Below are 15,198 nucleotides of genomic sequence, written 5' to 3'. Positions count from 1 at the left end.
ATGAGCGTCAAGCACGGGCCCGAAAGCCGCACACGCCAGGTGTCGCCTAATAATACCAGCAGCGCTACGCTTTAAGAGCAAGATGACGACGAAACCCAATAGGTCCACATTTAGAGTGCAAGTCTTCATGAATTAGCAGATCAGAAGGGTTCTGTTCGGTTCCACGTCAACTTTATCGCCCTTTTTCTTGTGGACTCGCACAAAATCCGGATTAGGTTACACGCTGCTCCTTTAAGAAGCTCCGACGGGATTAAAATTACGCGCAGCGAGCCAACTCGGCGTCCGGTGACTTTTACGCACAATTCGTATCCACTGGAGACACTTGTCACTCACCACTGAGTCGGTAGCGCCTCAGTCCAGAACGCAGCAAGTCATGGCCGAGACTGGGAACAGTGCGAAGGGGGTCACCGCCGGAAAACTGGCCATCACGGTCCAGAAGAGGCTGAGCAGAGCCCAGGAGAAGGTAGGGCAAAAACCTTTCTCTCATGTGTCCTTTCATCTTGGGAACTCATTTAAGTGTACAGTATTGCTCTTTGGAAAGTCATTCTCGAGCACACTTTATTTCAACTGTTTTATTTAAATGATTGGATTAGTCTGGTTAATCACATCAAATCAAGTCTACCCGTGGGCTGTTTCAAAAACTAGTTTATGATATACACTTTAATTTCTTGGGTGCCCTTATCGCCCCCCACCACCCCCGAAAAAACTCAAAGTGACTGCAGGGCCGCTGCTCTCCAGTAGAGAGCGACAGGGAGACTAAATAACCACCAAGATATGAAAGAAGAAAAAAGTCGTGAAGAACCTAACGTTATTTATATGAGGATTTTTTGATTGATTGTTAGATTTTTTTTTTATTCAAATTTGAAGTGTTTGTGATGCAGACACAGTACAACAAAGACAATTGTTACATTTTGGGGAAATTCAAAGTCCACATTTTGAGTTTCAAAAAAGTTCCGTTTCTAGTGTTCATCGAACTGAAAGTAGATAAACAATAAATAAAATAAAACAATAAAACATATCTATAAATCACATATGATACGCAATAATTTTTTTGTCCAACACAGAAAAAGCCTTCAAATGTAGAGCTCAAATCAGATGAGAACAGATGGTAGCTAAAAACTAGCCAGCTAATATCTATCTATCTATCTATCTATCTATCTATCTATCTATCTATCTATCTATCTATCTATCTATCTATCTATCTATCTATCTATCTATCATCCATCCATCCATCCATCCATCCATCGATGGATAGGTCAATGGGATGGGATAGATAGATAGATAGATAGATAGATAGATAGATAGATAGATAGATAGATAGATAGATAGATAGATAGATAGATAGATAGATAGATAGATAGATACCAGATTACCCATAAAAAATGCAAAAAAACATATGCCGGATCCTCAGTGTGAACTGTGAAGCAATTTCTTCCCTACTGTCTAATTTACTGTCTTAGTGTTAGTGTTAAGTTAACGCCTGCTGATCTTTTAGCTTTTAATCATCTTGCACGTGCACACACGGAGTCACAAAAGGGATGACCATTCTCAGGTCGGTCTTATTTTCAATTTGTGGTGGTGCCCAAACAGCCCAAACACGCTCCAATTGGATTTACTTTATAATATAAATGACAGATGTGTCATTTGAACTTCAAGACAAAGACAAAGACGAATGATAAGTAAGTGATTGATATTTAATAATATGAGCTTTTTGATTGGTCAAAGTTCCATCCTCTGTGTGGGGGCCGGCTGTCGTGTTGGGGACATTGGGTGTGGGCTGCAGCTGTCTGTTGACTGGCATCGCCTTGCAGCCACAAAAGCCCTCATTGCTTATCGCTCTGCCTGCATGTTTGCAAGTGAAGCGGCCAAAGAAAAACATGAAGTCTTTGGGCTGTTCATGTCCAGCCTCTCTGGGATGAGTCACGTGAATCTAACGCCCTGCTTGCTGTGCACACCTGTCCCTCTTTCCTCGCAGGGCTCCCGGTATGCTTCAGTGCCAGAGGGGGTTGAGGGGGAGATGCATATGTCCATGAATAGCCCCCCTAGCCGCACTTCCCCATTTCACTCATAGCCACAAAGTGTCTGTGTGTATTTTTGGCTTCCGAAATTGAACACCGGCACATTGCAGTCATGCGTGAGGCATTGAACCTGCACATACAGGGGGTCTTATTGAATAGTTTTTTATTTAAGAATGGGGCAGGAGAGGGGTTTGACTCTCAATCCTGACCTTTCTGTGTGGAGTTTGCATGTTCTCTCTTTGCTTGTGTGGCTTTTCTTTGGAAACTCTGGCTTCCACCCATATTTAAAGAGGAAGTCAACCCCCCCCCCCCCCCAATTCTTTGCAATAATACTGTATGTTCTATGCGCCTTCACTAGTTGCTCAGGGCTCAGGTAACAACCAATCGCAGCACACCTTTTTTCTGAAGCTGAGCCATGATTGGTCGTTATCTGAGCCCTGAACATCTGTGATGTCATTTTCAGTCGACCGAAGTGGCAAAATGGCCGCCCCCTGAGGTACAATACAATACAATACAATACAATTTTATTTATGTAGCGCATTTCACAACAGCTACAGCTGTAAGAAAACACTTTACATAGAACAACAAAATAGTCATAATGCAACAAGTGAAATCGATAATTTAACACAATGGACAAAAACGTGTGGATTTTACTGCTTATTAATTCACATTCCACAAATGCAATATTAATGCCATGTTTCCACTAGTGGGCCTGCATACAACATATTCTTCTAAAGAAAATGTTGCGGTTGACTTCCACTTTAAAACAATATCCATGTTAGCTTAGTTTTGGGCTCCAAATTGTAGGTGCAGTATGATTGTGAGGATGAACGCTTCTTTGGCTATAGCCAACGCTTCTCATAAAACTTTTGGGGTATTGGACTTGGGTTAAATTTCAAGTTGGACCAAAATTGCTCAATAACCTTTACAGGTGAACTTAATATGACCTGTGTAAACTTTTGTTTCAGTCATTTTTGCACAACTTGCTGTTCTCTAATAAGGAAAAACTCACATGTGTTTAAAAAAAGAATAACGCATTTTTGAATTTTCACTTGCACTTGTGCTTTTCTGTTACTCGTCCAGTCTCTCTGTATCTCTGTTGCAACCTGCTGATGCCACTTCCTGTTTGAAGCCTCGTACTGTTGATCAGTTGTCAGGTTTCGCTTTGGTCAAAATGTGAAAATCATGATGAAGTACACAGTTGAAATACCAATTCTAATTGAACCAGGACTTTTATTGAGCCGTTCATCATCATCATCATCATCATCATCATAAAACACCTGCTTTGATTTTTGCCATTCAGCTCCTTGTTAGAGACATTACATTCCAAAGTTTACAAAAAGTGAAATTAAGTTCACCTGTCAAGATTATAGTGCGTTTTTGGAAATTCCCCCAAATCACAAACTTTTTGGGAGGAGTATATGTGCTCTGCCACCGACTGGTGACCAGTCCCGGGTGCACCCCACCTCCAGTATAGATTCAAGCAAACCCGATGACCCAAGTTAGATTAAGCACTCTAGAAAATGGGATGGATGTTGCCTCATGTGCTCACTTGCAGCACCAAGGTCAACCCCGACGGTGGCGTTGGAGGAAGAAATATGAGAGTGTGTTGCAGGCTGTGGGGAAGTCCCTTAAGGCATGCTAATTGTGGCTTGCTGGGACTGGTCATCTGGCAACATTCGTGACCTGGTGACACTCACACTAACCACATCTGGGTTTATCTTAAGGTCAAAGGTGATAAAAAGGCATCAGGCAGGTTTGGAGCATAGAACACGTACAACAAGAAGTGGGAAAAGTACTCGCAATTGGTTTTTAAGTTGTTGTTGCAGTTGAAACTGTTTTACTAATGTGGTACAATAACAGCAAAAAAATAGCTTTATTAACTCTTTTGACGCTTCTAATGCCTTTATCAATTCAAAGTTGATCTTGATTTGATTTGATTTAATGCTTTTATGCATCAAAATCTCTTCACTAATCTTGTGAACTGACCAACAAAACATGCAAAGTTAGCTAATGATTGCAATTAAACATGGGTTAGCATGTCTACCTCACAGTTCCGAGGCAGGGGCGGGGCTACGTAGTGGCCAAACTTAAACCTGAGATACAGGAGTAAACCATGAGATAGTACACAAAAGCAAAGCAATGTAAAAAAAATTAAATGAATTTAGCTCAGCAAAATGTTTTCCTTATACTTATCCTGCTTGTATCATGAGTGTGTTGAGCAAAGATTTTGGATATGTGTGTATTTTATTTCATGAAACCCTGACTGTGGATTGTATGATAAAGAATGACTTCTTGGTTACTGAGAGGGGTTATAATCATGTGAATAAGCACTCATGCACGCAGTTATGCACGCTCATCGCCCCTCTTCAGCCAGAGAAAATTAGTGACGTCCCATCCACCCAATGAAAAAACCTGGCTTTACCTCTTTCTGGAAGTTCAAAACTGTGCTGTGACCCTCCTGTGTTTGCATGTTTTTTGACGTTGGTAAACATGGCGCTGTGCTTTTCAGGTTTTGCAGAAACTTGGCAAAGCGGACGAGACTAGAGATGTTGTCTTTGAGGAGATGGTGGCCAACTTCAACAAGCAGATGGTCATTACCACACAAGTTTTCACTCACCATACATCAATTTTGTTTCTAATGGGTGCTCTTTGACCTTTCTCACCTCAGGGAGAAGGCACCAAGCTGCAGAAGGATCTGAAAGCGTACATGACAGCAGTGAAGAGTAAGACAGAGTATAGAACAATCTTCTATAAAGTACCTGAATATGACACTTGGGTAAAACTACAAGTATCTTAACAGAAAATAACATTAGTAGAAGTAAAAGTCACCTTGTACACTATTCCTGGGGTAAGTCTTAAAGTAGCCAATGTTTGCTATACTGTACTTAAGTTTCATGTAATTTAACCTAATTTTCTGATTTGTACTTAAGTGTTAAAGTAATATATTTTTTTTAAATAAGTGAGTGTTTATTGTTTATGTCGTTTCTTTAGAAAAATACTTTAGTTGTGTAAAGTAAGTAAAGAAATGCAGCTAATATTGGCTAATAGCAAAGTTAGTTAGCACACATTAGCCTGGCCACCATGTTAACCATAGACTCAAACAAGCTCATGATAACAAAAAGAACATCACATTTTGACTACAGTGGCTCAATATCAATTAGTTTAATCTATCTCCATGTGCTTCTTCAGGTATTTGCAAATATTTCTGTCATTGTAGCATTGTGTACAAAAAGCTTTCCTGTAAATATGCCCAGGGGTGTGTAACGTTATCCTCGTGAGCTCAACATTGTTGTCGTTTTGGTCGTCATCAACAGAGTCAGCAACAGGTGTCTCCATCTTGTCAAAAGTTGTCAGTACTCCGCCCTGGGAAATTGCGCCCCTCACTCTGGACAGCAGGATTGTTCTTCTGCTTTGTGCGCCGCAGTTCAGGCATTTCATCAACAATCAGTTCATTTGAAGTGACAGTCTGCCACGCGTTCTTCTCTGATACGTTTCAGCTTTGCACGACGCGTCACGAAGGCTGCAGGACTGCCTGGCCGACATGTACGAGCCCGAGTGGTTTGGCAAAGAGGAGATGGACGCCATGGTGGAGGTGAGATTCCGATCTTTGAACTCGGCTGCCTGCCTTATCCTGAACTCAACCTCTCCGCCTTTTTCTTTTGACCACCGCCTCACTTTTATTTCGCTCTGTTGTCACTTTCTTTGCTTTAAATGCATGCGTGTGTCCTTCCTGCTGAAGGAGATGATAGAGAAGGAGATGGACAATAACTTGGAGGTAAAATGTAGATTGGTTAAGAATGTAATGACCAGAATATAGGTCCAAATAAACCACCAGAAAACTAAGACAGATACTTATTTGTAGAAGCAGATAAATGTCTATTTGCATTGCACTAAATGTGAATCGATGTGCATGTGTGTGTTTTGTAGGACACAGACACTCTGTGGTTGGACTTCCATCAGAACATCACAGACAACTCGATGCTCACCATTGATTCATACCTGGCTCAGTTCCCTGATATCAAGGTTTTTTAAATGTCTAAATGTGGCAATATTGAGGTTGTGTTAACAGATGGTTCTTAAGAGTGAACCGCCGCTATATTGTTGTTGTTTTGCTTTTCTTCGGACCACACCCAACAGCATGCATTTTTAATGCATTTTACAACTTTTTATATTAATATAAATACTGTAAAGTAACCATATACAGTAGATATTGGTTTAAATTAGATCTGAATGATTTAGAGAAAGTAATCTAATTGCAACCCCCCCAAGTATTGTGACTGCAATTTTACCAAGCAATAATTTTTTTTCACTTTCCTCTTTCCTCTTTATGTAATCTTTAACAAACACAAGCAATAGATGAATGTGTATAACAACAAACAAAATCTGATTTATTACTGTAATGTAAATGTTTTGGTCGTACAGGTTAAGCTTATTGTAAAACAAAGGCTGATGATCTATGAATTAATATAATAAAAACAGTTTATGTACTTCAATTCGAATGATTATCTTATTGAACACTTTAACACAACAACTTAACAAAATTCTACCAAACAAGTGTGGCATCAGCAAAAGGCAGTACGTGGAAGGTCCGATTCCAAGGTTTTTCATTTTTTCCGAATTGCAACCTCTGTGATTTGAAAATTGCATTCTACTACATTTAGATGTCTATTTCAATTTAATTAATTGTTCAGCCCTAGATAAAATGCAGTTAGAAAGACGATACAACAATACTCTCAAGCATATATTTTTATTCTCTGCGAAAAATTTCTAATTTTACTGCAGTTTTTCTGTGGAGACGTGACCGTCTCCATGTGTATCGGTATGTCTGTATTGTACTGCCCCACTGTAGGTGCCGTATTCCCCGCGATAAACGGGGCTAAACTCTACATATCATAAATGAGATGTGCGTAATTGAGCAAGCGGTGAGTCCACTGGATACCGAGGACCTGCTAACTCTTCTCTCTACAGGCTCGCATTGCAAAGCGGGACCGTAAGATGGTGGACTTTGACAGCGCCAGGCACCACTTTGCCTCCTTACAGAAGGGCAAGAAAAAGGACGAGGCCAAGATTGCCAAGGTAACGACGTCAGCATGTCATGTTTTTTTTACTGGAAACATGGTTGTCTATATGTGTCCTGCGATTGGCTGGCTACCAGTCCAGGATGCACCCTGCCTTTTGCCCCAAAACAGTTGGGATTGCCTGCAGATCACCAAGAACTACAGAAAATGGGTGGATGGATTTTTTCCCCCCTAAATTTTAATGACAATCAGTCCAAAGAAAATAGGAAAATCTAGATCAATATTGAATATACTATGATTTCATGAAGCATTAAAGTCGAAATCCAACCCAAACATTGTTTTTCAAGAATATGTTCCCAGCAGGCCCACTAGTTGAAACACGGCATCCTGATTAATACTGCGTTTGTGGAATATGAGTTAAGCAGCAAAATGCACTCGTTTGTAGCCATCTCAGGGGCCGGCCATTTTGTCACTTCTGTCGACTGAAAATGACATCACAACTGCTCGGGGCTCAGGCAATGACCCTGAGCAGTTGTGTCACGGCTCATCTTCAGAAAACAGTTCCGCCGTGATTGGTCGTTAGCTGAGCATGTTGTGATGTCATTTTCAGTCGACAGAAGTGACAAAATGGCCGTCCCCAGAGATGGCTAAAAACGAGTGGATTAACTCTTTTTCCACAAACGCAATACTTATCAGAATGCCTTGTTTCAACTAGTGGGCTTGCATAGAACATGTTTGGGTTGACTCTTTAAGAACCATCTGAGCCTTCTGTCTTTGAGGGATGAACCAAAGGCTGTTAAACCACAGTAGCTGCTCAAAGGAAGGAGGAAGGAAGAGGATCCTTATTTTGCCCCACCCCCTTGGCTTTTTCATCCAATCACAAGTCAGGACGCCCTCACAGACAGTCATAAATTATATCATTCTTAACCTAAAACATAACTGCAGGGTTTCTGCAGTACCATTTCACTTTCAAATTCATCCTAGGTCCAAACTGAACTCCTCCGCTGGCCCGTTTTGCCCCGCGGGCCGTATGTTGGGAACCCCTGCATTAAATGTAGCGTTGTTACTTGTTTACTGTTCACTTACCAAAAACTCACTAACACGATTGCTGTTGTTTGGAACTATTTACTTTTTCTTGGCTTTTGTCTTGTTCCTCCATCACTTCTGCTTCCTCCTGCTCGTTGTCACCCTCCCACTTCCGCTCTTCTTGACCCTTAACCCCCGCAACGGTCTTCCTCCCCTTTGTCTGCATGGTGTGCGTGGCCAGCCTGCGGCCCTGTTGGAGATGGCGGCGCCAAGCTGGGCTCAGGGTTTGCTCTCAGCCCACCAAGTGGCTCAGACTAACCTCTCGTACAACCAGGTGACGAATGACCCTAAATTCAAACCTACAGAGGACATTTGATCTTGACGTCTCAAGTACTTCCGGGTGGCAACAGCCCAAGTGTTCGCAGTCCGTTGGCACCCCCAGGAAACAAACCCTTCTGCCAAGGCAGAGCCACTGAGATAACAGGTTCAATGGCTTGAGTGAGGATTGGATTCCTGGCACAGATGTGCAATTTTTGCTCAAATGGATAATGCAGTGTAGGGCTGATGTTAGCTAGCAGGCTAACCATGATGTTTGCTAAAATACTCAACGACAAGCCGACCGACCTAATAGTTTATACATACTTGTGATATAATGCCTTGAATAAACCCGATGATGGAGGTTTGGTTGGTTAGTCTGTACTTTTACAAGAAGCTACTATGCCGCTGGGCCGTCTTGCGATCTTCGCTGCACAACTATATGTATTTATTATGTGTATGTTTCTGGAATAATGTATATTGTTTTGGGAAGGATTTTTTTCTTTTTTAAATGTCACGGTATATCTGGTAGCGCAACCCCATACACAAGTTTTTGTCGTGGTTAAAGGTCAGCGGTCACTTGCATTCTGCCACCTGGAAGTACCCTGGCACAGATTGTTGACAAGTTGTCTTAAATGGGAAATCAACCCAAACATATTTTTTTCAGGAATATGTTCCCAGCAGGCCCACTAGTTGAAACACGGCATTCGGATTAATATTGCGTTTGTGGAATATGAGTTAAGCAGCAAAATCCACCCAGTTTTAGACATCTCAGGGGGCGGCCATTTTGTCGTTTCTGTCGACTGAAAATGACATCACAACTGCTCAGGGCTCAGCTTCAAAAAAGAGGTCAGCCGTGATTGGTCGTTACCTGAGCAGTTGTGATTTTCAGTCGACAAAAGTGACAAAATGACAGCCCCCAGAGATGGCTAAAAACGAGCGGATTAACTTCTATTCCACAAATGCAATATTGATCAGAATGCCTTGTTTCACCAATTCAGATTAATGTTCAAAGCTTTGATGGGTCTGTCCAAAATGACAGCTGACAGCATTTCATGGCCTGTGAGTTGATGTGCAAGTTGCCTGATGTGGCCCCATTTTGATGGGACGCTTTATATGTATTACACATTGTTGCCTGCGTTATTATATTATATGCCTATAGATTTATATGCATCGCTGGATGATATTGACTTTGAGTTGTGGTTCGTTGTTTGTGTGTGCGTATGCATGTAGGCCGAGGAAGAGCTGGGTCGCTCTCAAAAGATTTTCGAAGAGCTGAACGTGGAATTACAAGACCAGCTTCCAGTGCTGTGGGACAGGTGAAACAGGACCACCGCATCTGAACACTCCAGAATTGTACCTTGACTGAACAATTAAACTTGTAACTCACTCTAAAGTCAGCGCCCGACGATTGATGAAGAACTGAGACCTGTGCAAAATGCCACAAAAAATATTACTGAAACTCTTCAACCCACTTCAACATACCCTCCTTGAAAGCAAGATGGCGCCAAATTATTAAATACAGCAAATAGTTTTTTCAGATAATGGAGGACAGTTAAAAAAAGAGAAATTTTAAATGCTGAAACATGAATATGTGGGTGTTCACTGTACTTTTATAGCAAGTCAATTTTTCCAATCGAAATTAATTGAAAAGACATTAATCCATTTCAGCCCCCCAAAACACAACAATGTTTTTTTTGCTATGTGTTTTTAATAAAGGGAAATAGCAGCGGATTGTACAAAAACATAATAAAGGAAAATTTAAAGGAATGAATTGAATTGTTTTTGCAGACAAGCTGAAAGTGTGTGTTGTTACGCTATTCGTGCTTATTGAAACCGTCCACTTTTATCCACTATCTCCCTCGTAGTTTAGGTTTTTTCTCCCACCGCAACGTTGATTCCAGTCGACTACCATTAGCACATGAGTCAAAAATGTATTCCTACTTGGATAGCTACTTTGCTTATGGAATTGCTGCTAGCTCCCAAGCTGCTAGCCTCTCCAGGCTCGCAGCACAACACTGGCAAAAACACAAAGCCAAAAATCAACAAAGCGATTTCTTCTACCTGCAAAACCTCGTACATTTGGCCAACCGTAGGTCAAGGTGCTATACTGTATTTTTAACCATTCAACCTGACTGATGTGTGTGTGTTTGTGTGTCCACACGGCTAGCCGTGTTGGCGTCTATGTTAACACATTCCAGAATCTGGCGGGTCATCAAGAGAAGTTCCACAAAGAGATGAGCAAGGTGAGTCACTCGGTGAACTTTTCTGACAAACCCTGTCCATGAGTTGATCAGAGCGTCTTTGTCCTCCTTCATGATCCGCCTTCCTCATCTTCAGCTGAGTCAAAACCTGAATGACATCATGACCAAACTTGAAGAGCAGAGGCAGCTCAAGTAAGTCCATCCGATTTTAGAGGCGATCACGGTAACATGTAGAGACAGAGAGTAATGTCCCTCACCCCCAACTGTAGAAATGACGGAGCAGCAGCCAAGGCAGGAGACCAGGCCAAGAGGTAATCTGCTGCATGGCTGCTGCATGCTTTTCATGGCTCCGTTTTCATTCTCATGTTTGGGAGTGTCAACCATCTGCGTCTCAGTTGAAGTTAACTGTCAAACTAAACGCAAAACAAATACAATTAAACGTGTATTGAAAATAACCATGTCGTTATACGTAAGTCTGCTTGCTTAATGCTAACACACTATGCTAAAATGCTGTAGACGGGCTAAAGAATAGCATTGATGTCACTGTTTTAAAACCCTTTAAGCAATGTATATTTGAGCCCAAAATGGTGCAGCAACATGTATACAGATAATAGAGCAATACTCACTCAGGCATGTATTCTTTATCCTCTGCAAAAAACGACTTATGTTACTGCAGCTACCTGAGCAGTTGTGACTGTCTCCGTCGTTGGCCACGTGGTCATTTGTGACAAGGATTGTGTCATGTCATTTTGTGTAACTTTTCTCCTCCTGTATTTGTGTCTTGCAGTGAGGAAGCCAACCACAGCCAGGCAGCCAGCTCGCCACCGACGGTAACAAAAAAATAAATAATTGTACTTTGTTCTCATGTTGCTGCATCCCATTTCTCTGAACACGTCAATCAGATGCATGTATAGTGTTACCTTGACTAACGAGTGCCCCAACTTAAAGGGAAGTCAACCCAAACATGTTCTATGCAGGCTCACTAGTTGAAACAAGGCAATATGATTAATATAAAATCTGAGTTAAGTAGCAAAATCCACCCATTTTTAGCCATCTCTATGGGCGGCCATTTTGTCACTTCTGTCGACTGAAAATGACATCACAGTTGCTCAGGGCTCAGATAACAACTAATCACAGCGCACCTGTTTTCTGAAGCTGAGCTATGATTGGTCGTTATCTGAGCACTGAGGGTGTGTGATTTCATTTTCAGTCGACAGAAGTGACAAAATGGCCGCCCCAGAGATAGCTAAAAACAGGTGCATTTTGTTGCTTAACTCGTACTCCAAAAACGCAATATTAATCAGAATGCTGTGTTTCAACTAGTGGGCTTGCATTGAACATATTCTTTGAAAATATGTTTGGGTTGACTTCTGCTTTAAGTGTTTTTTTAAATTTATTTTTTATGAGCAGTCACTTGGTGAATTAGGGGTGGTTGCGAGTCAAAATTTGAGATACGATTGTGAGTATTGTAGTACACTCGGAACCCGTAGCATTTGAATAGATGTATTGCAAGGGTCCACCATGAGTTTGGTTCTTTGGTTTCAGTCTAGCCTGGATGTTTGTTTTCATAGGTAATGTGTGAGCAGGTCGGTAGCTAGCGTTGATTTCATAAAAAGTCAAGTGTAGCGATCCAAGTAGGCATGAATTTTGATATTCTGTAATACCGATGGAAAACAGTAGTTGTTGTTTTGACTTTCGGTTATTTCTTTACCTTCTCCGTATGTTTTTATACAAACAGTGTTCTCTTTTTCTTTTTTAATAAAAACACTCAACAAAACAATGGGGCCGTCATGGGTTAATGGTATTTCAGTCCATTTTAATGGCAGAAAATTGATTTGATGTACCAGTCAAATGCGTTCTAAGATTGGTCGCCGAATGAATTTGGTCAAGGGCCGACTGTACACTGACATTTGTGCTTCTGCATGTGCACGTGTTTGGAAGAGGCCCAGCCCGCTGCCCAGCCGGCCTCCGCAGCATGATGAACCGCTTGATGACAGTACGTCTGACAATAACACTGAGTCCAGAACAACACAGGTCAGCTGATGGTTAGACCGAACCTTCATAGTGTCCCAGATGTTCAGTATCCCACCCTAAACCACACCCGCAAGCTTGATGTTAATCCCATACCACATACACACAAAGATTAGTGTGTTATTATCGATTACCTTTATGTTGCAGCTTTTTAGCCTTATTCATTTACGCTCACGTCGCCTCATTAAGCTACTATATTTGTCTTTACTGCTGCATGAAGGTGCCATCTTGGGACTCAAGGGTAAGAATGGTCTCCCTTCTTTGGGATTTTAAAGCGACAAAAGCTTTTCACTCAAACTTGCTTTCTGCTCTTCTGCATGTTGACACCCATCGCAACTCCGCCCACTCACCCACTAAACACCTCCCGCCAACATCCTTCCGTCTATTGCTTCCGAACGCTCTGGGATGCTCCACGACCTTTGACCCCGTAGCATGACCAGCCTGTTGCCCAGGATGAGGAGCAGGCCCAAGAGCAGGCTGAGGGTGGATGGGCCTACAATGACGGAGGCTCCCAGAGTGACACACAGCCCCACTGGGGGGCGAACCGTGCTGAGTTGTACCCTGAGCCCACTTGGTCCTGTGATGTGGGCCAGGCAGGCTGGGCCCATGATGAACAGGTGTGGGTAGGACCTCTTCAAACAGGGGTCGGGTTCCTCGATAAAACTCAGCCTGGAATTCAAGAATCCGAAGTCACATGCAGTGTTCCCCCACATATTCACTAATCGACATTCACGCATTCACCTCTTTGTTGTTTTTGTGCCAAGGCCAAAGCGGCGCAAGTATTACTTTTGCACCTTTTGTGAATGGAGGGGTTTCATTTAGACAAATGTAGTTATATGCCACCATTTCGTGGCATCTTGTAGCCAAGGAACTATTTTGAAGTGAGTTGAGGAGCTTCATGTAGACAAAAGCATTGTTTTGACGCCATCTCAGTACCAAGCAACTGTGTCGAAGTGATTCTTAATTCAGACAAAAGTAGACAATATTGCTTTGGCAAAATCTTGTGGCACGGTGACACGTTTTAGACAAGGCTACGTCCTGAGCGAATAAAGCTTCTCCTCTCACTTCAACATAATCCCATGACAGCAATATGCTACAAATTGGCGCAAGCAATATTTTTAAATGAGACAGGGCTTTCCTTATCACAAAAACAGTGACGAGGTGAGCATTTGAAACAAGTACAGATATGTTCCACCTCCAAAAATATCCATGTCATGTCATGTCATCTTCCAAACCGCTTATCCTATACAGGGTCGCGGGGAGTTGCTGGAGCCTATCCCAGCCGTCAATGGGCGAAGGCAGACTACACCCTGAACTGGTCGCCAGCCAGTCGCAGGGCACACCAAAAATATCCAAATATGTTAATTGATGAACACCAAACCACAAATATGCGGTAAACCTATTAGACTGGGAGTCAAATTCGTGCAGATTATTACTAAACTCGTCATGTTTTTATCTGTCATATATTTTGGAAGTGCACAACTTGCCTCATATATTCTTTTCATAGAATTCACGTGACTTTTTTTTTGCCAGCAGGGTTCCGAATCCATCAGCTCAGACTACAAGCTCCCTCCTGGGTTCCTCTACAAGGTGAGCCGTCACACTGGCGACGGGCTGAGTGACTTTTTATACTGACTCAAACGTCCTGCTTCAGGTCAAAGCCATCCACGAATATGCGGCCACTGATGGCGACGAGCTGGAGCTGAATGTTGGAGACGTCGTGCTCGTTTTGGCCTTCGACAACCCGGACGAACAAGTCAGTGTTGTCCCTCCAGAATCGCTTGACACACTGCTGCATGTGTGGCTGCTCAAATGTTTGTTTGTGTCCGTGTGTGTTTCGTAGGACGACGGCTGGCTCCTGGGCGTGCAGGAATCTCTCTGGATGCGTAACAAAGATATTTCACCCAAAGGTGTCTTCCCCGAGAACTTCACGCAGAAGCTTTGAAGTCCACGCCCGCTTCCCCGAGGCGCTCCCGGATTATTTGGAATAAAACATGAATAATGAAATTATTCATTTGTCAGTCTGAACATTGTGTCATTTGTAAACTGAAGAACTCCTTCAAGATTGAAGTCTACTGAATGCATTTGATATGTACGTCTTGAAACAGGGACAGTCTCTTATCTTTTTGAAGTTCTTATTCTCCACGTTTAATCATTTGTGCCGAATTCACCCACAAATATCGGTGACGAGTGAACGAGGCAGGAAGTCATGGAGTGTGTCAGTGGCAGACTTTGAGCATTGCATAAAAAGTACAGCTCGGACTGAGGTGACAGTGAAGCAAGGCGTCCAACCAGAGCCCTGGAGGACACCAGTGTGCTAATTGAAATTGTGATGGAAAAAAGATAAATCTCACCTCAACTTTTGATGATCGTGTTTGGCATGTCAGTATGTCTGCTTTCATGCATCTTTTTCTTTTTTGATGGATACATCAAAAGTTTGGGCAAAGTTCAGTCAGGCGGAAAACCTCCATGAACGGTCATATTATACAGTATAATTATCATTAAAGTGTGATGAAGCCTGTCGTGTCGTGTGTTTATTACAAATGGGTCTAGCCTTTTGGATCCACCAAAATGAGATGTGCA

At 42.2% G+C, this 15,198-nt stretch overlaps 1 protein-coding gene across 12 annotated transcripts; it reads left to right on the top strand.

Annotated features, from left to right (window-relative positions):
* Positions 1-12: 12 nt before the first annotated feature.
* Positions 13-15,137, top strand: bin1b (bridging integrator 1b). 12 transcript variants are annotated; one of them, XM_086032825.1, is made up of 19 exons: positions 13-463; positions 4,531-4,611; positions 4,690-4,744; positions 5,519-5,613; positions 5,761-5,796; positions 5,949-6,044; positions 6,990-7,097; positions 8,307-8,399; positions 9,614-9,699; positions 10,551-10,626; positions 10,721-10,776; positions 10,854-10,895; positions 11,372-11,414; positions 12,526-12,618; positions 12,836-12,856; positions 13,047-13,232; positions 14,152-14,205; positions 14,270-14,371; positions 14,459-15,137. In XM_086032825.1, exons 1-19 carry the CDS (start codon positions 374-376, stop codon positions 14,558-14,560), a joined length of 1,515 nt encoding a protein of 504 aa, XP_085888951.1. In that variant the 5' UTR covers positions 13-373; the 3' UTR covers positions 14,561-15,137. The 12 variants fall into 12 exon arrangements, with proteins under 12 accessions (XP_085888951.1, XP_085888874.1, XP_085889129.1 ...); XM_086032748.1 differs by having other exon boundaries at positions 14,149-14,205; XM_086033003.1 differs by lacking the exon at positions 5,761-5,796 and having other exon boundaries at positions 14,149-14,205.
* The last annotated feature ends 61 nt before the right edge of the window (positions 15,138-15,198 follow it).

The sequence above is a fragment of the Filicampus tigris genome, chromosome 1 (assembly GCF_054856515.1).
Source record: "Filicampus tigris isolate MCC_2025a chromosome 1, RoL_Ftig_1.0, whole genome shotgun sequence".
Taxonomy (NCBI): Eukaryota; Metazoa; Chordata; class Actinopteri; order Syngnathiformes; family Syngnathidae; genus Filicampus; species Filicampus tigris.
This window is presented reverse-complemented; position numbering and strand designations above follow the sequence as displayed.